Source organism: Calypte anna, chromosome 25 (assembly GCF_003957555.1).
Source record: "Calypte anna isolate BGI_N300 chromosome 25, bCalAnn1_v1.p, whole genome shotgun sequence".
In the NCBI taxonomy this organism is placed as follows: domain Eukaryota; kingdom Metazoa; phylum Chordata; class Aves; order Apodiformes; family Trochilidae; genus Calypte; species Calypte anna.
Window position 1 is genome coordinate 303,792 of NC_044270.1, and position 20,171 is coordinate 323,962.

A 20,171-nucleotide genomic window follows, 5' to 3' on the forward strand; every position below is an offset into this window, starting at 1 on the left:
CGCGGGAAGAGGACGAGGAGGAAGAGGAGGAAGAGGAGGAGGAGGCGGTGCCGGAGCTGCGGGCAGAGCCCCGGTTCGGTCCCACCTTGCGACGTGGCCTGGGAAAACCCAACAGGGAGCAGCAGGAACGGGGCCAAGAGGAAAACCGGGGAGGTGACAAACTCGAGCCGGGGCTGCAGCAGCCCCTTTGCCCCCTCCCAGTATCGGGGGGGATTTGGGGGGCTTTTCGTGGCCACCCGGAGTTCGGGGCTGCCACACGGGGTAAAAATTCGGCTGCTGAGCAGTCAGGTCCCTCCTGCTGGAGGGGGGGAAGCTGGAGCATCGCCCACGGACACCCCCACCCACGGCAGGCACGGGGCAGGGCAGGGAGACGCTGCCCCAGGGCTGTGAGTAGCCCCTGGCTGGCTGTCAGTAGCCCACAAAGTGCTGGGAGTAGCCTACAGAGGGCTGCAAATAGCCCAGAGAGAGCGTGGAGTAGCCCGTTGAGGGTTGTGAGTAGCCCACTGGGGGCTGAGTGGCCCACAGAGCCCTGTGAGTGGCCCAGAGAGGGCTAATAGCCCACAGAGTCCTGTGAGTGGCCCATAAAGTGCTGTGAGTGGCCCACAGAGTCCTTTGAGTAGTCTACAGAGAGCTAATAGCCCCAAAGAGCCATGAGTAGCCCACAGAGTCCTGTGAGTAGTCTAGAGGGCTAATAGCCCACAGAGCCCTGTGAGTGGCCCACAGAGCCCTGTGAGTAGCCCCCAGAGAGCCATGAGTAGCCCACGGAAGGCTGTGAGTTGCCTGAGGGTCAGCAGAGAGTTGTGAGTGGCCCCTGAATGGCCACGAGTAGCCAAGGGAGGGAAGTGAGTGGCCCGTGGTGGGGGCTGTCCCCATCCCAGGAAGGTTCCACGTCCCCTGATCCGGGGTGCTGCCCCCCCCTGCTCCCAGCTGCCCCCTCTGCCATTGTTGCCGAGGAAAACCAGCTAATTAGTCGCTCCCGCTAATTAGCCCGAGTCCTCCCTCCCGATACCAACTGCTCCTTTCCAGAGCCGATAATTAAAAACAAGAAAGTCCTTGGGATGGTATGTGGAGAAGCAGGGAGGCTGCCAAGAAGACAAGCCCCAGCACACCTCACCACTCCTCCCCGGCACCCCCAGACTTGAGGGGCACCCCCGGATTGAGGGGCACCCCCAGACTGAGGGGCACCCCTCCCCTTCCCCCAGCAGAGCTCAGCGTGGTGCTCCAGCACGTCCCACCCGTGGAAGTGGGGGCTGAGGCAGCAGCTGCAGCCTGGTGCTGGCAGGAGTGGGAGGGAAGAGGCCCCCCCGGCGTGGGCTGAGCCGCCCCAGCAGGCTGGGGGGACCACAGGCTCTGCCACCCGCTCCACCCAGGCAGCTTCTCTCCCTTCCTACCCCCCGAAAGCAGCCGGCGGGGTTGGGGTGAGGCTGCTCCAGCTCCCACCTGACAGTGGGAACCACATCAGAGCAGCCCAGAGCCAGCTCTGCCCAAGCTGCACCCAGCGCCGTGAGGCCCGGGCCTGCCCCTCACCCCCTCTGCTCCCTGGAGCTTCACTTCCAAGAGGGAAAAGTCCGGGAAGGGCAGGGTGGGATCCCCACAACCCACAGAGCTGCTCCCCCTTCTCCTCTACCCCGAGCCCCCCCAGACATCAACCTCAGGCTGGGAAGAAATCACCCATTTCCCACCCACTGGTTGCTCAGACAGCGAGCCCAGGCTGGGGGTTGCCCCATTTTCCCCCCTGTAGCACCGGGGGTCCCCCCAGCAGCCACCACCCCCGTTTCCCCCCGCAGCACCGGGGGTCCCACCAGCAGCCACCACCCCCGTTTCCCCCCGCAGCACCGGGGGTCCCACCAGCAGCCACCACCCCCGTTTAACCCCTGCAGCACCGGGGGTCCCACCAGCAGCCACCACCCCCGTTTAACCCCCGCAGCACCGGGGGTCCCACCAGCACCCACCACCCCCGTTCCCCCCCGCAGCACCGGGGGTCCCGCTGGGAGCCACCACCCCCGTTTCCCCCCCCCCCCCCCGCAGCACCGGGGGTCCCACCAGCAGCCACCACCCCGCAGCTTTATTGGGGTCCAAAGCGGAGGCCTCTCCGCCTCAGGTCAGCCCGGGCCGCTCTGATCTGCTCCTGCAGCTCAGCAGCTGCCTCTTCGCAGTCGTTGAAGGTGGCCAAGCGGTAGCCCACGGTGGCCAGCGAGTAGCAGCCGAAGGCCACCAGGAGGTAGAGGGGCAGGGGCAGCAGAGCCTCCCGGATCGGGCCCGGCAGCTGCCGCCCGGGCACCGTCAGCACCAGAGCGGCCCAGCCCGAGCCCAGCACAGCGAACCCACACAGCCACTGCATCAGCTTGGTCATGACGGCCTGCGGGGAGACGAGAGAACCGTGAGGACCGGACAGAACCGAACCGAACCGCCCCGATACCCCCCCACCACCGGGCAGCTCCCATCCTCCCTCACACCTCTCCGGGTCTTCCTGAACAGACACCGCGTCCTACCCCGCCCCCCCGAGGCAGTCCGGGATCCCCCCCCCCCCCCTCTCTCCCCCCAAGCAGCCGGTACCGGTACCGGTACCGGTACCGCTCCCCGCCCCCACCTGGATGGGTCCCGGACCCAGCGCCCGTTCGCGTCGCGAGATGACGTCACAGCCGCGGCGCGGGGGCCGCTGGGAGTTGTAGTTGCCAACCCTGCAGGAGTCTCCTGACACATGCGCAGAGAGAGGCAGAAAGGCGCCCCCTGCCGGCGGGGCGGGAGGGACCCCCGGGAGAGGTCCGGAGCCGGGGCTGCGGGACGCGCCCGGTTCTGCGGGGTTCTGCCGGGTTCTGCCAGGCTCTGCCGGGGCTGCAGGAAGCATCTGGTTTCCTCCATGTCCGGCCGCGTCGGGTGATGCAGCCCAAGCGTGGGAGCAGCCCCTGCCCGCCCTCCCACGGCCCGGGGGCTGAGCCCTTTCCCACGGGGTGGGGGCAGCCCCGGTACCCGCTGTGGATCTCCCGCCCCGGGGGGGGTGGAGGGCACGGACCCACCTTTGTTCTTCTGCCAAGTGCTGGCAGGCTCGGCTGTACCGACACAGCTGAGTGATGTGTGGGTGACGGGGAGGGGGGGAAATCGCCACCCCCTCTGCCACCACGACCCCTGAAGCCCCCCCAGAGGACCCCCCCCTGGCTGAGCCAAGCCTCTGGGGCACCCAGCACCCATTCCAACCCTCCTGGCTCCCCTGGGACTCTCTTCCCTTGGGGTGATGACACACCGTGAGTTGAGGCAGGGGGCTGCCCCCCAAATCTGAGACCACTGCTGACCCATATTGAACACCCCCCCGATACCGGTGAGACCAAGCACCCCCCCGGTACCGGTGAGACCGAGCACCCACCTCAGGCTGCAGCACAGCCCTGAGAGGTGAGCGGGACTCTGAGGGTGAGGAACCAAACCCCGGGCAGCTGCAGACAAGAAGCTACAAACAAAAGGCTTTATTGGGGGGCTCGGGGGGCTGTGGGGAGGGGGCTGCCGGGTGTCAATTCCTCTTCCTGCCTTTGCCAAGAGCTTTGGCAGGGGCAGTGACAGGAGCTGCGGTCTGGTAGAGGGTGGAGGAGATCTTGTTGATGTAGTAGAGCCCGACCATGGAGAAGATGAGGCTGTGAGGAAAGGCAAAAAGGCTGCTCAGGGGCTGCCCAAGTGCCAGGTTGGGGCTGAGCCCCCCTGCCATTTTGTGGCACAAGCCATGGGGGTCCTGGCAGCAGCCAGAGCAGCCGAATGGCTGCACCAGGACACGTTTTGGACTTACCAGGTGGTGACACAGACTCGGTGGATGAGGCCAGAGGCAAAGAGAGCCAGCAAAAGGCAGGTGAGGACTGTGAGAGGGGGGGAAAAAAACCAGGAGAGCTGAAGGGTGCAGCCCCACTGCCTCGGAACAGCAGAAGTGGGGGGGATCCTCCCTCCCTCGGTCCCACAGGCAGAGCCCAAACGGGGCAGGACCCATCAGAACCGAACCTGCCAGCCCCCATCCCCCCAGCACTTACTCTCCGGGAATATCTTCGCCTGGAAGCCCTTCCCAAAGACCAGATTCTCCAGGTTGTTGAAAGCCTGGGCAGAAGGTTAAGGGCAAAAGGGGGCAAGGCGGATACCCCCGGTCCCGGTCCGGTTCCGGTCCGGTTCCCCAAAGGATACGGTGAGGGAGCAGATGAAGAGCGCGGAGCCGAGCAGCCCGCCCTGGATCGTCAGCCACTCGGTGGAGGCGAGCTGCCGGCTGTACATCTGCATCCCGGCGAACAGCAGCAGCGACAGCAGCGAGGACAACGCCAGCGAGGTCCCGGTACCTACGGCTGCAACCGGAACCGGGACCGGGACCTCAGCACGGATCGGGACACACAGCCCAGTGCTGGGCTCATCCCCGTTACCCATGGTGCCCGCCCCCCCCATCCCATCCCAATCGGTCCCGGTTACTGACGGTACCACCCGGACCGTCCCCGTTACCCACGGTGCCTCCCGTACCAGCCGGTTCCGGTTGCTGACCCGGACGGTCCCCGTTACCATGGTGCCCCCCCCCCTGTCCCATCCGGTCCCCGCACCCCACGGTGTCCCCCCCCCTCCTCGTTCCCAGCCGGTCCCGGTTACCCATGGTGCCCCGCGCTGCCCGGTACCGGTACCGCCGCTCTGCGCACGCGCGGGCCACGGTGTCACCGAGATGGGCGGGGAGGAGGAGGAGGAGGAGGAGGAGGGAGGGAGAGTCGCTGCGCACGCGCCGGCCCCGCCCCGCCCCGCGGGCTCCGCGCTGCGTCGGGCTCAGGCGCCCCCTGGCGGGCGGGCGAGGCGCTGCCAACCCCGCCGGCTCCAGCGCCCCCTGGCGGCGGGGGGGGGGAGGAGCAGCGCGACGCCCCGGGACCCCCCCGAACCTCCTCCCTTCAGCCCCGGTACCGACCACGGGGACCCGCTCGACCCGCCCCGGGTCCATCCCGGGCGCTGCTCTCTGAGCCGCGCTGCCGTCCGCACGGACTCGGGTGGGGGGACGCGGGGGTGCGGCGGGAACCCCCCGGTGCCGCCCCCCCGGTACCGCTACCCCCCACCGCCCCCCCCGCGCCGCCGCCGCCGCCGTCGTCGTCGTCGGGGCGGGTCCCACCGAGCATGCGCGCCGCCGCCCCCCGCCCTCCCCCAGGCTCCGCCGCTCCCTGCAACACACCGGGGCATCCGCGGCCGCCGCTGCTGCCGCCGCGGGAACCGGCGCCGGGAGCGGGCGCGGAGCCATGGCCGAAGGCGAGGACCTGCAGACCTTCACCTCCATCATGGACGCGCTCGTCCGCATCAGCGTGAGCGGCGGCGGGGCGGGGCGGGGGGCACCGGGGGTGGCGGCCGGGTCCGGTCCGGGCTCCCCCAGGGACCGGCGTCGCCATGGCAACGCGGCGGGAGCCGATGGAGGATGCGGGTGGGATGGCGGGGATGCCCTTGAGGGCCCGGCGGGCTGCGGCGAGACCTCGAGCCCGCACCCCGACCCACGGGGCCTGGGGCTGCCGGGAAGGGCCGGTACCAGCACCCCGCACCGTGCCACCTCCGGAACCGGGAGCACCGGGACCTGTCCACACAGCCGTGGGGGGGGGCGCGGTTCGGTCCCCATCCTGGCCCTGATCCCGGTATCCATCTTGGTCCTAATGCTGGTCCCTGTGCTGGTCCTGATCCTGTCCCCGGTGCTGGCTGCAGCTCCAGTCCCCATCCTAATTCCAGCCCTGGTCCTGACCATGCTGCTGCTCCCAAGCCTGATCCTGATCCTGGTCCTGATGGTGGAATTAGACCTGATCCTGGCCCTGATGCTGCTCCTCATCCTGGTCCCCATTCCCGCCCTGATCCTGGACCTCTTTCTGGTCCTAAGCCCGGTCACGGACTTGGTGCTGGTCCTGGCTCTGGTCCCAGTCCCAGTCCTGGCCTGGTGCTGGCCGCAGCTCCAATCCCATCCTGGTTACATCCCTGGTCCCCATTCTACTGCTGTTCCCAGAGCTGCTCCTAATCCTAACCCAGGTGCTGGTCCTCATCCTGGCCCTGGTCCCAGGGCTGACCACAGACTTGGTGCTGGTCCTGGCTCTGGTCCCAGCCCTGGTCTTGCCTCTGCTTCTGCTGCTGCTCCTGAGCCTGATCCCATCCTGTCCCTGGTCCCCAAGCCCTTGTGTTCGTTCCATCCCTGGTCTCAATCCCATCCATCCCCGGATCCTGTCCCATCCCTGGTCCCCATGCTGGTTGGTGACACTCCCTGCTCTCTCCCCAGACCAGCATGAAGAACATGGAGCGGGAGCTGGTCTGCCCGGTCTGCAAGGAGATGTACAAGCAGCCTCTGGCCCTGCCCTGCACCCACAATGTCTGCCACGTCTGTGCCAGCGAGGTGCTGCTGCAGCACGGCTTCCTCTGCTGTGACCCCACTTCTGAGCCCTCCTCACCCGCTGCCACCCCCTCCACCCGCAGCCCCCGCCTGGGACGCCGAGCTGTCCCCAAGCCCGACCGCCTCGACCGCCTCCTGAAGTCAGGTAGGACACCTGAGGGGGACAGGGGGGTGGGTGACCCCCACGGGAGACCGAAACGTTCCGGGGTGCCCGGCCCCTCCTGACGTCCTCCCTGCCTCTCCCTCCCGCAGGCTTCGGCACCTACCCGGGGCGCAAACGGGGCACGGTGCACCCCCAGACCGTCAGCTTCCCCTGCCCGGCCTGCCAGCGGGAGGTGGACCTGGGGGAGCGGGGTCTGGGCAGCCTGTTCCGGAACCTGACCCTGGAGCGGGTGGTGGAACGGTACCGCCAGACCATCAACATCAGCGCTGCCATCATGTGCCAGTTCTGCAAACCCCCGCAGCTGGAGGCCACCAAGGGCTGCACCGAGTGCAAGTCCAGCTTCTGCAACGAGTGCTTCAAGCTCTACCACCCCTGGGGCACCCAGAAAGCCCAACACGAGCCCACACCCCCCACCCTCACCTTCCGCCCCAAGGTACGGCTCCTCCGTTGGGGTCTTCCTTTTTGGGGGGTGCCACGGGGGAAAAGGAAGGGGAGGGGGATCTTTGGAGAGGGTTGGTGTGTGTGGAGACCTGCTGAGCTCCCCTGTGCCCACACAGGGACTGATGTGCCCAGAGCACAAGGAGGAGGTGACTCACTACTGCAAGACCTGCCAGAGGTTGGTGTGCCAGCTCTGCCGCGTGCGGCGCACTCACACCGGCCACAAGATCACCCCGGTGCTCAGTGCCTACCAGGCCCTCAGGGTAAGGGGCAGGGATGGGGGTTTGGTGGGGAGGAATCCAGGACACTGGTGGAGCACTGGGGGCATGGAGGCTGGTGGTGCCTCACTCCACATCCTTGCTGGAGCACCGTGTCCAGCTCTGGGGTCCCCAGTACCAGAAGGACACGGAGGTGTTGGAACTGGTCCAGAAGAGGTGCTGGAGCCAGGAGGAGAGAGTTGGGGGTGTTCAGCCTGGAGAAAAGGCTGCAATGGGGAGACCTTAGAGCACCTTCCAGTGCCTGAAGGGGCTGCAGGAAAGCTGGGGAGGGACTGGGGACAAGGGCCTGGAGGGATGGAACAAGGAGGAAGGGTTTTCAGCTGCAAGAGGGGAAACAGGAGAGATGTGAGGGAGAAATTCTTTGGGGTGAGGGTGCTGAGCCCCTGGCCCAGGTTGCCCCCAGAAGCTGTGGCTGCCCCGTGGCTGGCGGTGTTGAAGATCAGGTTGAATGTGGCTTGGAGCAGCCTGAGATGGTGGGAGTTGTCCCTGCCCATGCAAGGGATGGCACTGGTTGAGCTTTAAGGTCCCATCAAACCCAAACCCTGCCATGATTCCCTGCAGGAGAAGCTGACAAAGAGCCTCACCTACATCCTGAGCAGCCAGGACACAGTGCAGACCCAGATTGCTGAGCTGGAGGAGATGGTGAAGCACACAGAGGTGAGGGCAGAAGGTGTCTGCCTGTCCCTAGGTGGGGGCTGACACGTTCACATGGGTCTCCTCTCCCACCAGGGTGCGTGGCACACTGTCCCCACCATGCCCGGGTCCCCTCTCCCCCAGTGTGACACGCTGACCCTGCCATGCCCGGCAGGTGAATGGCTCGCAGGCCAAGGAGGAGGTGTCACAGCTGATCCAGGGGCTGTGCTCCATGCTGGAGGAGAAACGGGCCACCCTGCTGCAGGCCATTGAGGAGTGCCAGCAGGAGAGGCTGTCCAGCCTGCGCTGCCAGATCCAGGAGCACCAAACCATGCTGGAGAATTCAGGCATGGTGGGCTATGCCCAGGAAGTACTGAAGGAGACCGACCACCCCTGCTTTGTCCAAGCAGCCAAGCAGCTTCACAACAGGTAGGGGCTGTGGGGCTCACAGGCAGGGGGGTCACCTAGGAGGGTCACAGTCCTGCGATGCCTAAAGTGACCACCCTGTGCCACCCTGACCTCCCTGCTCTCCCGTGCTGCAGGATGCTCAGGGCCACCGATTCACTGCAGAGCTTCCGTCCCGCTGCCAGCTCCTCCTTCAGCCACTTCCAGCTGGATGTCAGCAGGGAGCTGAAGCTGCTCACCGACCTGGCCTTCATCCGAGGTAAGGGCAGCAGGGCACGGGCACCGGCTGTGCCCCGGCTGGAGGTGCAGCCCCGATGGCAGAGCAGCTCCCGGCCCTCCTCGGAGCTCCGCACTCGTTGTTTTGCTGCTGCCCCCTCCCCGTCAGGGATAGCCCCCCGCCCTACCAGCCCCCAAAAGCCACCCCTGTCCCTGCCCCGTGCCAGGGCGGCCAGGCCGGGGGGCAGGACAGGCAGGGCCACGGTGCCAGGGCAGGGTAGGAGGAGCGCTGGAGGGTGAGTACGGAGCGGAGGCTGCTCCGCTGCAGGGCAGGAGCTTCCCGCAGGGCAGGCGCCGCGGGGCCCTGCCGGACCCGCTGGCAACACTTTTCAGACCTGCTTCTACCTCTCTTTGTTTATAGGCTGCGGCCGCTGCTGAGTCGTCACCGAAGTAACTGAGGCAAGTCACATCCCTGCCCAGAGCCACCCGCTCTCTCTGTCCCATCCCTCCATCCCCACTCCCTGCCCTGCTCCACCGCCGTCCTCCAGCCCTGGCCCGTGCCGGTGGTGGGCGACCTCCCCCAACCCCCCCTCATCCACCACCGCTCCTGCCCTCCGCCCCTCTCGCCCCATTTCCGTCCCCCTCGTGCCCCATTTCCATCCCTTCATGTCCCATTTCCTTCCCCTCTTTTTCTGTCCCCCTTGTGCCCCATTTCCATTCCTCTCGTGCCCCATTTCCATTCCCCTCGTGCCCCATTTCCTTCCCCTCTCGTCCCATTTCCGTCACCTCCTTGCTTCATTTCCATCCCTGCAACCCATTTCTGTCCCCTTCTCACCCCATGTCCATGCCCATAGTTCCCCCTTTCCACCCCCCTCTCATGTCGTTACCCTTCCCCTCCTCACCCCATTTTCTTTTCCCTTTCACCCCATTTCTGTCCTGCTCTTGTCCCGTTTCCATTCCCCTCCTTGCCTCATTTCTGACCCACTCTTACCTCTTTTCCATCTCCTTCCTGCCCCATTTCCATCTCCTCCTCATCACATTTCCATCCCCCTCCTTGCCCCATTTCCGTCTCCCTTTCACACCATTTCCATCCCTCTTTCACCCCATTTCCATCCCCCTCCTCGCCCCATTTCTGTCCCACTCTTGCTCCATTTTCATCCTCTTCCTCACTCCATTTCCATCCCCCTCCTCGCCCCGTTTCCATCCCTCTTTCACCCCCTTTCCATCCTACTTTGGCCCCATTTCCATCCCCCTCTTACCCCATTTCTGTCCTGCTCTCACCCCATTCCCACCCCCCTCCTTGCCCCATTTCTGTCCCACTCTTGCTCCATTTTCATCCTCTTCCTCACTCCATTTCCATCCCTCTCTCACCCCATTTCCATCCTGCTTTGTCCCCATTTCCATCCCCCTCTCACCCCATTTCTGTCCTGCTCTCACCCCATTCCCACCCCCCTCCTCACTCCCTTTCCATCCCGCTCTCTCCCCACTCCCACCTCTCCCCTCCCACCCTGCTTCACCACCACCCTCACCCCACACCCCCCTCCCCATCACCCCCATCTCCTCCCTTCCTGCTGCCTCCATCCTCTCTCTTTCTCTCTCCTCCCTCTCGACTTGCACTCAGCCTGTCCGCTCCCTGGAGCCCCCCCAGCAGCGAGCTCCTCTCTCTCCCTGACTCTCGCCCTCCTCTGGTGCCTACACACGGTCTCCGCAGTCAGATCCCTTTAGCCTCCTGCCGGTTGTGCGTCCGTCCGTCCGTCCGGAATGTCCCTTCCCTGCGTCTGGCCGCCTCCCCGCCTGCCCGGGGCTGGGGATGCTGCCTGATGCCCGTCGCCACCCCTCTCCCCGCAGCCCCCGAGGCCCCCGTCATCGACACCCAGCGCACCTACGCCTACGACCAGATCTTCCTCTGCTGGCGGCTCCCGCAGCACTCGCCGCCCGCCTGGCACTACACCGTGGAGTACCGCAAGACGGACGCCAAGGCCAAGGGGCTGAAGCTGTGGCAGCGGCGGGAGGAGGTGCGGGGCACCAGCGCCCTGGTGGAGTACCTGGACACTGACAGCGTCTATGTGCTGCGGGTGAAGGGCTGCAACAAGGCAGGTTTTGGGGAGTACAGTGAGGATATCTACCTGCACACGCCGCCCGCCCCAGGTGAGGGGAGACTTGGGGGGGGCTCATAGCACCCACCCACTCTCAGGGTTTAACACTGACCCAGCAATTAAACCGAGTGACAGATGCTCTCTGTTAATCTCTCTCTCCTCCTTGATAAAGAAAGGAGAGAGAATAAGGGAGAGAGACTGATGGGTTGGAAACTAAACTACACAACTTTAATGAAATACTAAATCTATACAAATATACAGGAAAATGGAAACCACATTCCTCCCCAATAACTCTCACGTCACCACCAAGGCTGCAGGGCAGTCCTGGGAAAGTCCAGGCTGGAATCCTGGAGTCGGCAGCAGTGGGGAGCTGGAGGCAGGAACACACAGATATGGGCTGGGATGGATCAGGAGCACAGGCAGAGGAATGGACGGGATCCTTCCAGGATGCCGGGTGAAGGAAGGGAAGCAGGAAAGGCAGGAAGGGCAGGCAGCTGGAAGCAGGAAATCTGGCTTGGCCCTCGTGATGCCTCAAATTTATACTGAGTGTGACGTGTATGGGATGGAATACTCTGTTGGGTCAATTCTGGCATCTATCTTGTCTGTTCCTCCCCAAAGGAGGCTGCAGGTGGGATCTCTTTCTTCCTTCTGGAGGGTAAAATGTTCCTCAGAGCTGAGCAGTGTCCTTGGCTCTGCACACCAGTCTCTAGCAGTAACTAAACATCGAGTGTTATCAGTCCTAGAAGCACACACTGTCTGAGAAACTTGCTGTTAATTTCAGCAAGTGCAGCTACTTACAAGAGACTCAGCTAAAAGCAAAAGTACAAGACAGAAAATCCCCTTTATCCTGGCCCACACCAGGGCACCCACCCACCTGCAGCCTTCCTCCTCACCCACCCTCTTCTTTTCCTCCCTCCAGTCCTCAACTTTTTCCTGGACAACCGCTGGGGTTTCAACCGGGACCGGCTGGCCATCAGCAAGGACCAGCGCGCGGTGCGCAGCGTCCCGGGTGTCCCCATGCTCTTTGCCGCCGAGCGCCTGATGACCAGCTGCCACCTCTCCATCGACCTGGTCATCGGTGACGTGGCCATCACCCAAGGCAAGAGCTACTGGGCCTGCTGCGTCGACCCCAGCTCCTACCTGGTCAAGGTGGGCGTAGGGCTGGAGAGCAAACTGCAGGAGTGGTTCCAGGTGCCGCAGGATGTGGTGAGCCCCAGGTGAGCAGGGCTGAAGGGCTCGAGGGATGTGAGGAGGGTGGGGGAGTTCTCTGCTTGGCCCTACCTCTGGCCACCAGCTCTGGGGGGGCAGAGGGGAGCCCCAGCTTGTCCCTTGTATGTTGGAGCCTGGTCTTACCTATCCTTCCTGCTGCAGGTATGACCCTGATAGTGGCCACGACAGCGGGGCAGAGGACACGACGGTGGAGGCTCCTCCACCCTACGCCTTCCTCACCATCGGGATGGGCAAGATCCTGCTCTCACATGGGTCAGCCCTCACTTCCCGTGACCCCAACGGCTGCACCGTGCCCTTGCCCCCACGCATCGGCATCTGCCTGGACTATGAGCAGGGCAAGGTGAGCTTCTACGACGCCGTCTCCTTCCGCGAGCTCTGGGAGTGCGGCGTGGACTGCTCGGGGCCCGTCTGCCCTGCCTTCTGCTTCATCGGAGGGGGTGCCCTGCATCTCCAGGAGCTGGTGGCCAACAAGCAGGAGAGGAAAGTGACCATCGGGGGCTTTGCCAAGCTGGACTGAGCCGGCCCGTGCTCCCTGCGTGCGCTGGATGTCACCCACACCTTGCCCAGCAAGCTGTGGGGTCTTTGGGGGATGTGGGTGGGCAGGGAGCAGAGCACAGCCAGAGCAGCCCCGGCCCTGCTGTCAGCTGGGGGCAGGCCAGGTGGTTGTTTTTTGGGGGGGACGAATGGGAATGGGGATGGGGACAGCTTTTTCGTCTCCTCCTCTCCCCACCCGCCTGCCCCGTACCCGAGCTTGGCTCGAGGCCACGGGCAGGACTGTGGGCAGAGGGACAGCCCTAGAGATGGACCAGGGAGGGGGGTGCAAGTGGGACACGGGGCTACGTGGGGAGGGGGACGGCAGGTGACAGTGGGGGTGACGGTGGGGGAGGGAAGAGGCTGAGTGTTGGCTGGGGTGGGGGAGCAAGCTGGGCTTGGGGAGAGAGGGTTGGGGGGGAGGCTGGGCTGGAACAAGGCGTGAAGACTTTTTTTTTTAAAAAATGGCTCATTTTCCATGTGGCTCACCCGGCAGGGCACAACCAGTGTGTCCGGGCACAGTCACCACGTGGGGCACAGCCACCACAGTCCAGGCACCATCGCTGCCAGGTCCCTCCTATGGGCTGTGGGTCCTTGGTGCCCCCGTCGTGCCCTGGGGCTCAGCCTGCACGTGCCCTGGGGGGCTCCTGCTTGGCCCCTTTACACCGCTCAGTGCCAAACCACACGCAGCCAGGGTGGGCTGGGGCTGCGGGGTCGGCATCCCACCCGGCCAGGAGCCACCATCCACCACGGGGGCTCATGCCAGCAGCCCCACGTTGGGATCAGTCTGAGCTGCTGTAGTTTCTCCTGCGTCCTGTTAAAATTCCTGTATTTTAATGGTTTCCTACAATAAACTGCAATGCCAGGAGCTCCGGCCCTGGGGATTTGGGTGCTGGCTGCTCCCCAAGCTGGCAAGGCTTTAGGGCTGGGCTGCCCTTGGGGCTGTGGCCAGCCAGGGCCAGTCCTGCCCAGGCAGTGCTGACGTGTCTGGACCCTGCCTGGCCATGTGGCTGGTGCCACCCTGGCCCAGGGTGTTGGGTGCCCCATGGGGAAAATCCTGGAGCCCAGAGGAAAAACCCTGGGGCATTACCAGGGAGGTCCCAAGGGTGGTTGGTGCAGCTGCAGAGGTGCTGCTGGGTGCTGGGGCATCCTCTCAGGGTGGGTGACAGAGGTGGGACCCCCCCACCCGCATACCCAGCACTGTGTCATCCTGTTCCACCCCTCATCATCTGGCTCTTCATGTGCACACAAAGACCCCATCAAAGCCCTCCCTGCACCAAAACTGCTCCTTCCAGCCCCAATCTTCCCCCCACTAAGGGTGTACCCTCTCCCCAAAGCCGTTCAGCAGCCCCCATTCCTTCACCCCCCAAGGTCCTGCATCCCCCCCACCCCCACAACCCCTTGATCCTGCAGCCCCTGCACCCTGCAGCCCCCCGGTTTGGCAGCCTGCTGGATCTCACCGTTGCTGTTGGCAACTCTGGCTCTCAGCAGGGCACGTGGCAACCCAAAAGAAGCAGAGACCCCCCCCCCTAATCCCCCCCATCTTCAGCAAGCTCAGGGATTACATCACCCTCTCACTGAGTAGCCCCCCCCAGCCCTGGCAGACCCAAGCAGACCTTGGCACATGCCGGGGTCTTGGGGTCCACGTGCAGCAGTCGAGGTGCCCACTGGGGTTGAGTCCTGGCAAGGCGCTGGCTGCGTGCCTGGGGTTTTACTGGGCCAGGTTCCTTTCCTCGTTTTTCTGCCTTTTCAGCCGCTGCCAAAAAAACCCTCCCAGCCCCCAGCACGGGCCCAGCCCAACCTGATGGGGTTTGTCACCCTCCACCCCCCCCTCCCACTGCGATTCCGGGCACGGCAATTCCGGAGCCTCAAGCCCCGGCACGTGGCCCCATGCAGGTGCCACCTCGGTCCCGTCCCTTTTGGGGACACCCCGTTGCCCTTTGGTGCATCACACCACCCTGCTGTGCCACCCCATCCTCCCGAGAGCCCCCCAAAGCCCTTTTGGTGGTCATGGGGTTGTTTGGGGGGAATCCCAAGCCCGGAACTTTCTGCTGGTGCAGCCGTCAGGTAACTGGTTGTGTCAAATGAGAAATGTTTGCTCAGGAGACAGAAACCGAGAGTGTGGGATGTGAGCAAGCAGGAGGGCATGGTGGCAGGACACGGTCACACCCCAGGGGGAATGGGGACACTGCCAGTGCCCAGATTACTCTAAGTACATGGGTGGAAACAACCCAGCACCAACCACACGTCTGCCCAGCCCCAGAAATCAGTGCAGCCCCCTCACTGAGCTGAGGTCCCCCCAGTGGGTGATGGCCACGCAGGGGATGTCCACCAGCTGTGGGAGAGCAGAAGGGGACTCAGTCCCCCAGAGGAGCCCCCACGGCATCACAGGGGCTGGTGGCAGCTTGGTGGGACACAGTGCCCAGCTGCACCCGTCTTTTTATTGGTGAAATGAGATAAATAAACCACGGCCCGTGACCCTGCCACCCACTTCCCCACCACACCTGGTGCTGACACCCCACTTATATATATTTATATAAAATAACACCAAAAAACCCAACAATAAGATCCCCAGGGGTGAGGGGTGAGGGAGGGTGGAGCACAAACCCAGACACCCCCCCCCCCCCAGCATGGAGCATGGTTTGCAAAGCCAAGGGAGTGTGGGGGGCCAGGGGCTGCGGGGGACTCTCCCCACCGGACCCAAATCTTTGTTCATCCAGTTCTGTCATGCGCATGAATCCAGCTGCTCCAGAACCATCCAGCTCCTGCTGAAAGCACCGGGGGACACACCCGGGGCTGGTTCTGCTCCCCTGGGAGTCAGGGGCCATGGCCACCCCCTCCCCTCAGCAGCCGCCCTCCATCCCACCGAGTCCCTCAGAGGTTGTCGGAGCCAGCGGTGGGGTTGGTGTAGGTGAAGGTGCCAGTCCCCCCCCCATTGCTGCCAGCAACCTGGGGAGGGGGGGAGCAGAGAGGGGGTGTCAGAGCTGGGCTGAGCCCCCTCCTCAAGCCCTACCTGGGGTAGCAGAGGGACACACACACCCTCCTCCCTCCTAGTGCTCAGCCAGAAAGGGAATCCCCTTGCACAGGGGACAGCTGCCCCCAGTCACCCATAGCCCCCATGAGCACCCATAGCCCCCCTGGGCACCCTAAGACCTCCTAGGTGTAGGAGCTGCAGGAGGAGCAGTGGCCCTGGCCATGTTCCTCTCCTCTGGGGTGATAAGCCTGCCTGGCAAGAGTGAAGGTAAATATTTACCCAGGCCCCTGGTATTTGAACAGGGCGAGGGCTCACACGGAGCCCAGCAGCTGGATACGGCCCCTGCCTGCAAGGCAGCACGGGGGGAAGGAGGGGGGCCTGAGCTGACATCCCCCAACCCCACATGCCTTGGGGGTGCCCAGTCCTTCACCTGCACGGGCAACTCCTGACCCCTCAACCCAAAGCTCTTCAGAGCCACTGGGGGGGCTATAGGGTGGGGTTATGGAAATAACACTCCCACCCCTCCAGGAATGCCCCCAGCCCACTCCCCATGGCAGAGGGATGTCCTGATGTGAGGGTCTGGCTGGGACACGGCTGAGGGGGGCAGCATGGGCAGGCAGTGAGCCCACCCCCGAGCCCCCCAGGGATGGGCAGGGGGAGCAATGCCCAAGGCCATGGGGAGCTCCCTGGAGCTGGGCTGGGTCTGCACCAGCCACACACCCAGCACTGCTGCTCCATCCAGGTGTGACATTATGGTCACCTCCTGGCCAGGAGGGGACCAACGTGGGGCAGGCTCCTGGGGCCACCCCTGTGCTGCCCCCCTGGTCCCATTACCCATTAACCCAGTGGCCAAGGCACCTTCCCCACCATCCATCTCCACCAAGAAGCACCTTCCCCTGCACCTCCCCAGCCCTGCAGTGTGGTGCCAGGAGCCCTGGGGATGGGGCTCTGGGATGGCTCTCACCTGGCTGTAGGGGTTGGACTTGCTGTTGGGTGACACGTAGCGCCCGTGGCTCTGGTACTGGGCGTACTCAGCCATGGGGTGGTAGGAATCCTTTGTGCTGAACAGGTCCAGCTTCCCTCGGCTTTTCCGGCGGCAGGTACAAGTGGTCTGGAGGAAAAGAGGGCCTGGTGGCATTGTGGATGGGGACAGGGGACCCGTCATAGAAGGCAGGTGAGGAAAGCCATGGGGACGGGGGACTCACCATCAGAAAGCAGGTGAGGATGCTCAGCAGCAGCAGGATGCTGACCAGGACCAGCAGAGCAATGGCCCAGTCTGGGACCCTGGATTCTGGTGCTGGAGATGTCACATCCACAGAGCCTGAAAGAAAACCAGAGATGTGTCTGCATCATGGGGTCAGCTGGGACAAACAGCCTCCAGAGACCCCCAGGATGGGGTTGAGGGAATGAGCCCTCCTCTGCAGGGTCTGGGGACTGTGAAATTGCATCAGCACTGCAGGATGCGAGCCCTCAGCCTGTCCCCCCATGAAGGAGCTTTGGTCAGGATGGGGCAGCCCTTGTGGAGCCCTCCAGAGCCCCCCCATGGGCTCAGCCCACCCCAGCCCCACTCACTCCGGATGCTGTCCAGCTGCAGGCCCATGATGAAGCCATTCTCGTCCAGATTCTTCCTCAGCTGCTGCTCAGCAGCATCACTGGCCATGGTGCCATTGCCGTGCCCAAACACGAGGGTGGACTGCACCTCCACCGAGCCCGGGGCTGCCCGTGAGAGGAGGTGTCAGCCCCCAGATCACCACCCCCTGCCAGGGGCTCTTTGCCAGGACATGCTGGGACACTCCAGCCCTGCCAGCTGGAGCCACTCACCTGAAAAGGAGCTCACTGCATCCCTTGTAGGACCGCCCACCCATGCAGCTCACACAGTCAAAGACATGTTCAAACTGGAACAAAGCACTGGGGTGACAACCACCTCCCTCCCGGACCCCCCCCTCTCTCTCCTGTCCCCTCGCAGGACCACCTGGGGCTGCTGAATTGTTTGGTAGTGCAGGTGCTGGGACATTTTGATGGGGAGGGGATTCCTTCCCTGTGACTCTGCAGGTCTGTGCTCCCCCAGGGACAGGGCTGGGACTCACCATGAGCAGGATCGTGAAGCTCAGACTCCTGTAGTCCCCTGACGTGGGGTCCCGCAGGCTCTCGTTGAAGCTCCTGTTGAGGATGCGGAAGGACAGGGGGACACGGAGGAGCAGCTGGACAGCAGTGGGAAGCAGGGCAGTAGGGCTGGAAGCACTGCTGCTGCCCAGCATGGTTGTGGGGGTCTGCGTGGGAGCTGTGCTGCCCTGAGTGGTGACAGAGGTTTTCTGGGAGGGGGTGACCCGAGTGCTGCTGCTCTTGTTGGTGCTGGAGGTGGGAGTGGTGGAGCTGCTGTTGCTGATGTGGATGGGGGTGACCCAGTCGCTGTTGTTTGTGAAGATGACAGTGCTGTTGAGGACAGGCATCACAGTGCTGTTGGCCACGGTGTTGCTTGTGGAGCTGTTGTTGAAGGGGTGGATTGTGCTGTTGGCCACAGTGTTGCTCGTGGAGCTGTTGTTGAAGGGGTGGATTGTGCTGTTGGCCACGGTGTTGCTCGTGGAGCTGTTGTTGAAGGGGTGGATTGTGCTGTTGGCCACGGTGTTGCTCGTGGAGCTGTTGTTGAAGGGGTGGATTGTGCTGTTGGCCACGGTGTTGCTTGTGGAGCTGTTGTTGAAGGGGTGGATTGTGCTGTTGGCCACGGTGTTGCTTGTGGAGCTGTTGTTGAAGGGGTGGATTGTGCTGTTGCTTGTGGTGGGGAAGACTGTGACATGTGAGGAGAAGAAAGGTTGGTCCCTGTTGCTGCTTGTGCTGTTGGGGATGGTGAAGAAGACAGGAGTCGTGGTGGTGGCACTTGTCTCAGCAGTTGAATCCGTGGTGCTCATGTAAGTGGTGGTTGTCCCTGTAGTGGTTGTCTCAGACTCAGTGAACATTTCACACCGACCTGGAGGAAACACCAGGATTTGGCAGCTGAGGTTATAGCACTGGTTTGGAAAGGTTTCCCACCAAATGGCTCCTCAGCTGGACACTCCTCTGGGCCATGAGGCACTGAGGGGCACCACAACCTCCTGCAGCCAACCACCAGCAGCTCTGACACCTGCAAGGCCAACAAGACCTTCAGGAACACCCCACAACCTGAGCACCCGTGGAACCACCGAGGTCCGGGCAGTGCTGAGTGGCTGGTACCGGCTCCACACCCAGTCCCACAGATCCCCCTGCTCCCTGCCATTCCGGGACCTCAGGCAAAGCCCCTCCAGGAGAAATCTTCCTTTGCTGCGTGTCACTGGGCTGGGGGGTGCCACCCATTCTCCCCCAGTGCCACATGGCCGGGCTGCCAGCCAGCACAAGAGGCTCCCGGGAGGGTTCCCGGAGGGTGCTGCAGGAGCTGTCAGCACCCGAGGAGAACCAAGGTCCGGCTGGCTCCCTGGGACCACACCTGCATTCCGGGCTGCGAGCCCCAGGCACAGTTTCCTCCAGCTGGCCCTGCCCAGCCCGGCTGCCTGGCCCTGCCCGATGGCCGTGGCCACAGCCAAGTCCCCAGGTCCCAGGGGGAGAACCTGCAGCCAGGGGCCAAACCAGGAGACGTGGTGATGTCCTTGCTGCTGGGGTTCTGAGGGCCACCACCTCTGGTGTCCTCTGTTCCCTGCTCAAAGAGCAGCCCAAGGGACCCTGTCCCCCTCCCCCACCTGCCCAGGTCCCAGCCTGGCTCCCTCCAGCTGGGGGTCCCACTGGCCCCAGCCCCTCACCTGTGCCCAGAAGCAGCAGCAGCAGAAGGGTGGTGAACGCCATGGAGCTCATCCCCGGGGGGGTCCCGGCACCTCTCGGGGCTCAGCAGCAGCTCTCCCGTTAGCCAGCAGTGTGCTCCACAATCTGAAGATCACGAACTGGCGGCTCGGCAGCGGCGGGAGCTTTATAGAGCACCTGGAGCAGGTGGGGAGGCCCCACCCCACTGCTGGCCCCAGGGAGGGGGGGTCCCTCTGCCCTGCTTGGCACAGGGCATGGGGTGCTTCCTTCCTGATGGGCCCCCCCATGGGATCTTCTGCCCTGGCTGGGTCCTCCCCATTTGGGGTACAGCACCTCTGTACTTGGGGGGTGGGCAAGCCACAAGGGGGGGCACAAGGAAGAGACTGGGTGTCCATGGGCAGAGATGAGGGGCAGTGTCTGCCCAGTCCCCTGGTCTGAGCCACAGCGCCCCGGACGTGGGAGGGAGAGTAGGGGGACACAGCCCCCCCCTAGCCCCTCACTCTTTGGTGGGGGGGCCTCATCCTCTGGCTCAGCCTGGGGTTAATCATTACTGGTCAGTCACTGCCTCGCCCAACATTCAAATAAACACCGGTGATTCCCTCCTCAACTGCTTACACAGGTGGGGCCCATGCCCCATGAAATCCCAGTAACTCCCAGTAACCTCCCTGTCAGGTCCTAGGTCCCCCACCTTCGGACACAAAGTGCTACCCCAGACACAAGACCCGTGTTCCCACTCTGGACACACCTCCCGGCCCAGGCTGATGCCCAGTGCCATGCTGGATGCCCAATGCTCCACCCCAGCAGGTGCCACCAGCACTTGGGGTGCAGAGACCCCGGTGACATGTGCCGATGGCATGGCTGTGTCACACCAACCTTTCTTGTCCCTCTCTGCTCCTCCTCGATTCCTGGGGAGGGCCCAAATTCCCGAGGTAGATTTTGGGGGGCCCCTGAGCCCAGCATCATTCCCACCCCCGTGTGGAGGTGCTGAACCACCACTCCAGCAGTGCTGGGACGAGGTGTCAGTGCAAAAAAAAACCAAAGAGGGGACCTCGGGAAACTGGGCAGGGGAGAGGCCAACTCTGGGCTCATGGTT

At 63.8% G+C, this 20,171-nt stretch overlaps 5 protein-coding genes across 7 annotated transcripts; 1 reads left to right on the forward strand and 4 right to left on the reverse strand.

Moving 5' to 3' along the window:
• Nucleotides 1-2,026: 2,026 nt before the first annotated feature.
• Nucleotides 2,027-2,774, reverse strand: DPM3 (dolichyl-phosphate mannosyltransferase subunit 3, regulatory). 2 transcript variants are annotated; one of them, XM_030465214.1, is made up of 2 exons: nucleotides 2,591-2,774; nucleotides 2,027-2,359 (listed from the first exon to the last, which is right to left on the reverse strand). In XM_030465214.1, exon 2 carries the CDS (start codon nucleotides 2,351-2,353, stop codon nucleotides 2,066-2,068), a length of 288 nt encoding a protein of 95 aa, XP_030321074.1. In that variant the 5' UTR covers nucleotides 2,354-2,359; nucleotides 2,591-2,774; the 3' UTR covers nucleotides 2,027-2,065. The 2 variants fall into 2 exon arrangements, with proteins under 2 accessions (XP_030321074.1, XP_030321075.1); XM_030465215.1 differs by lacking the exon at nucleotides 2,591-2,774 and adding an exon at nucleotides 2,457-2,512.
• A 669-nt stretch (nucleotides 2,775-3,443) lies between these two features.
• On the reverse strand, nucleotides 3,444-4,697 carry KRTCAP2 (keratinocyte associated protein 2). 2 transcript variants are annotated; one of them, XM_030465212.1, is made up of 5 exons: nucleotides 4,603-4,697; nucleotides 4,156-4,310; nucleotides 4,008-4,071; nucleotides 3,773-3,839; nucleotides 3,444-3,623 (listed from the first exon to the last, which is right to left on the reverse strand). In XM_030465212.1, exons 1-5 carry the CDS (start codon nucleotides 4,604-4,606, stop codon nucleotides 3,503-3,505), a joined length of 411 nt encoding a protein of 136 aa, XP_030321072.1. In that variant the 5' UTR covers nucleotides 4,607-4,697; the 3' UTR covers nucleotides 3,444-3,502. The 2 variants fall into 2 exon arrangements, with proteins under 2 accessions (XP_030321072.1, XP_030321071.1); XM_030465211.1 differs by lacking the exon at nucleotides 4,603-4,697 and adding an exon at nucleotides 4,501-4,548.
• A 473-nt stretch (nucleotides 4,698-5,170) lies between these two features.
• TRIM46 (tripartite motif containing 46) lies at nucleotides 5,171-12,423 on the forward strand. The gene is made up of 10 exons (XM_030465216.1): nucleotides 5,171-5,291; nucleotides 6,239-6,494; nucleotides 6,602-6,945; nucleotides 7,070-7,213; nucleotides 7,790-7,885; nucleotides 8,037-8,290; nucleotides 8,404-8,525; nucleotides 10,331-10,630; nucleotides 11,498-11,795; nucleotides 11,950-12,423. The coding sequence occupies exons 1-10, from the start codon at nucleotides 5,229-5,231 to the stop codon at nucleotides 12,323-12,325; spliced, it is 2,253 nt and encodes a 750-aa protein (XP_030321076.1). The 5' UTR covers nucleotides 5,171-5,228; the 3' UTR covers nucleotides 12,326-12,423.
• Nucleotides 12,424-14,938: 2,515 nt separating this feature from the next.
• MUC1 (mucin 1, cell surface associated) lies at nucleotides 14,939-17,026 on the reverse strand. Its single transcript, XM_030465213.1, has 4 exons — nucleotides 16,886-17,026; nucleotides 16,519-16,634; nucleotides 16,278-16,424; nucleotides 14,939-15,288 (listed from the first exon to the last, which is right to left on the reverse strand). The coding sequence occupies exons 1-4, from the start codon at nucleotides 16,971-16,973 to the stop codon at nucleotides 15,214-15,216; spliced, it is 426 nt and encodes a 141-aa protein (XP_030321073.1). The 5' UTR covers nucleotides 16,974-17,026; the 3' UTR covers nucleotides 14,939-15,213.
• Nucleotides 17,027-17,130: 104 nt separating this feature from the next.
• On the reverse strand, nucleotides 17,131-19,158 carry LOC115599632 (cell wall integrity and stress response component 4-like). Its single transcript, XM_030464947.1, has 3 exons — nucleotides 19,081-19,158; nucleotides 17,401-18,278; nucleotides 17,131-17,208 (listed from the first exon to the last, which is right to left on the reverse strand). The coding sequence occupies exons 1-3, from the start codon at nucleotides 19,130-19,132 to the stop codon at nucleotides 17,131-17,133; spliced, it is 1,008 nt and encodes a 335-aa protein (XP_030320807.1). The 5' UTR covers nucleotides 19,133-19,158.
• Between the last annotated feature and the right edge of the window lie 1,013 nt (nucleotides 19,159-20,171).

Bases quoted from the DNA above. Each gene is read 5' to 3' on its own strand.
- DPM3 (XM_030465214.1), bottom strand. From the start codon at position 2,353: ATGACCAAGCTGATGCAGTGGCTGTGTGGGTTCGCTGTGCTGGGCTCG.
- KRTCAP2 (XM_030465211.1), bottom strand. From the start codon at position 4,543: ATGGGACAGGGGGGGGGGCACCATGGTAACGGGGACCGTCCGG. The intron at 4,072-4,155 runs GTATCCTTTGGG...CCTTCTGCCCAG, and splicing joins TCTTCATCTGCTCCCTCACC to GCTTTCAACAACCTGGAGAA. The intron at 3,624-3,772 runs GTAAGTCCAAAA...CTTTCCTCACAG, and splicing joins CGAGTCTGTGTCACCACCTG to CCTCATCTTCTCCATGGTCG.
- TRIM46 (XM_030465216.1), top strand. From the start codon at position 5,229: ATGGCCGAAGGCGAGGACCTGCAGACCTTCACCTCCATCATGGACGCG. The intron at 5,292-6,238 runs GTGAGCGGCGGC...CTCTCTCCCCAG, and splicing joins ACGCGCTCGTCCGCATCAGC to ACCAGCATGAAGAACATGGA. The intron at 8,291-8,403 runs GTAGGGGCTGTG...CCCGTGCTGCAG, and splicing joins GCCAAGCAGCTTCACAACAG to GATGCTCAGGGCCACCGATT.
- MUC1 (XM_030465213.1), bottom strand. From the start codon at position 16,973: ATGGCCAGTGATGCTGCTGAGCAGCAGCTGAGGAAGAATCTGGACGAG. The intron at 16,635-16,885 runs GTGAGTGGGGCT...GTTTTCTTTCAG, and splicing joins GCAGCTGGACAGCATCCGGA to GCTCTGTGGATGTGACATCT. The intron at 15,289-16,277 runs GTGAGAGCCATC...CCCCCTCCCCAG, and splicing joins AGTCCAACCCCTACAGCCAG to GTTGCTGGCAGCAATGGGGG.
- LOC115599632 (XM_030464947.1), bottom strand. From the start codon at position 19,132: ATGAGCTCCATGGCGTTCACCACCCTTCTGCTGCTGCTGCTTCTGGGC. The intron at 18,279-19,080 runs GTGAGGGGCTGG...TGTTTCCTCCAG, and splicing joins GCTGCTGCTTCTGGGCACAG to GTCGGTGTGAAATGTTCACT. The intron at 17,209-17,400 runs GTGAGTCCCAGC...GCTTTGTTCCAG, and splicing joins GCTTCACGATCCTGCTCATG to TTTGAACATGTCTTTGACTG.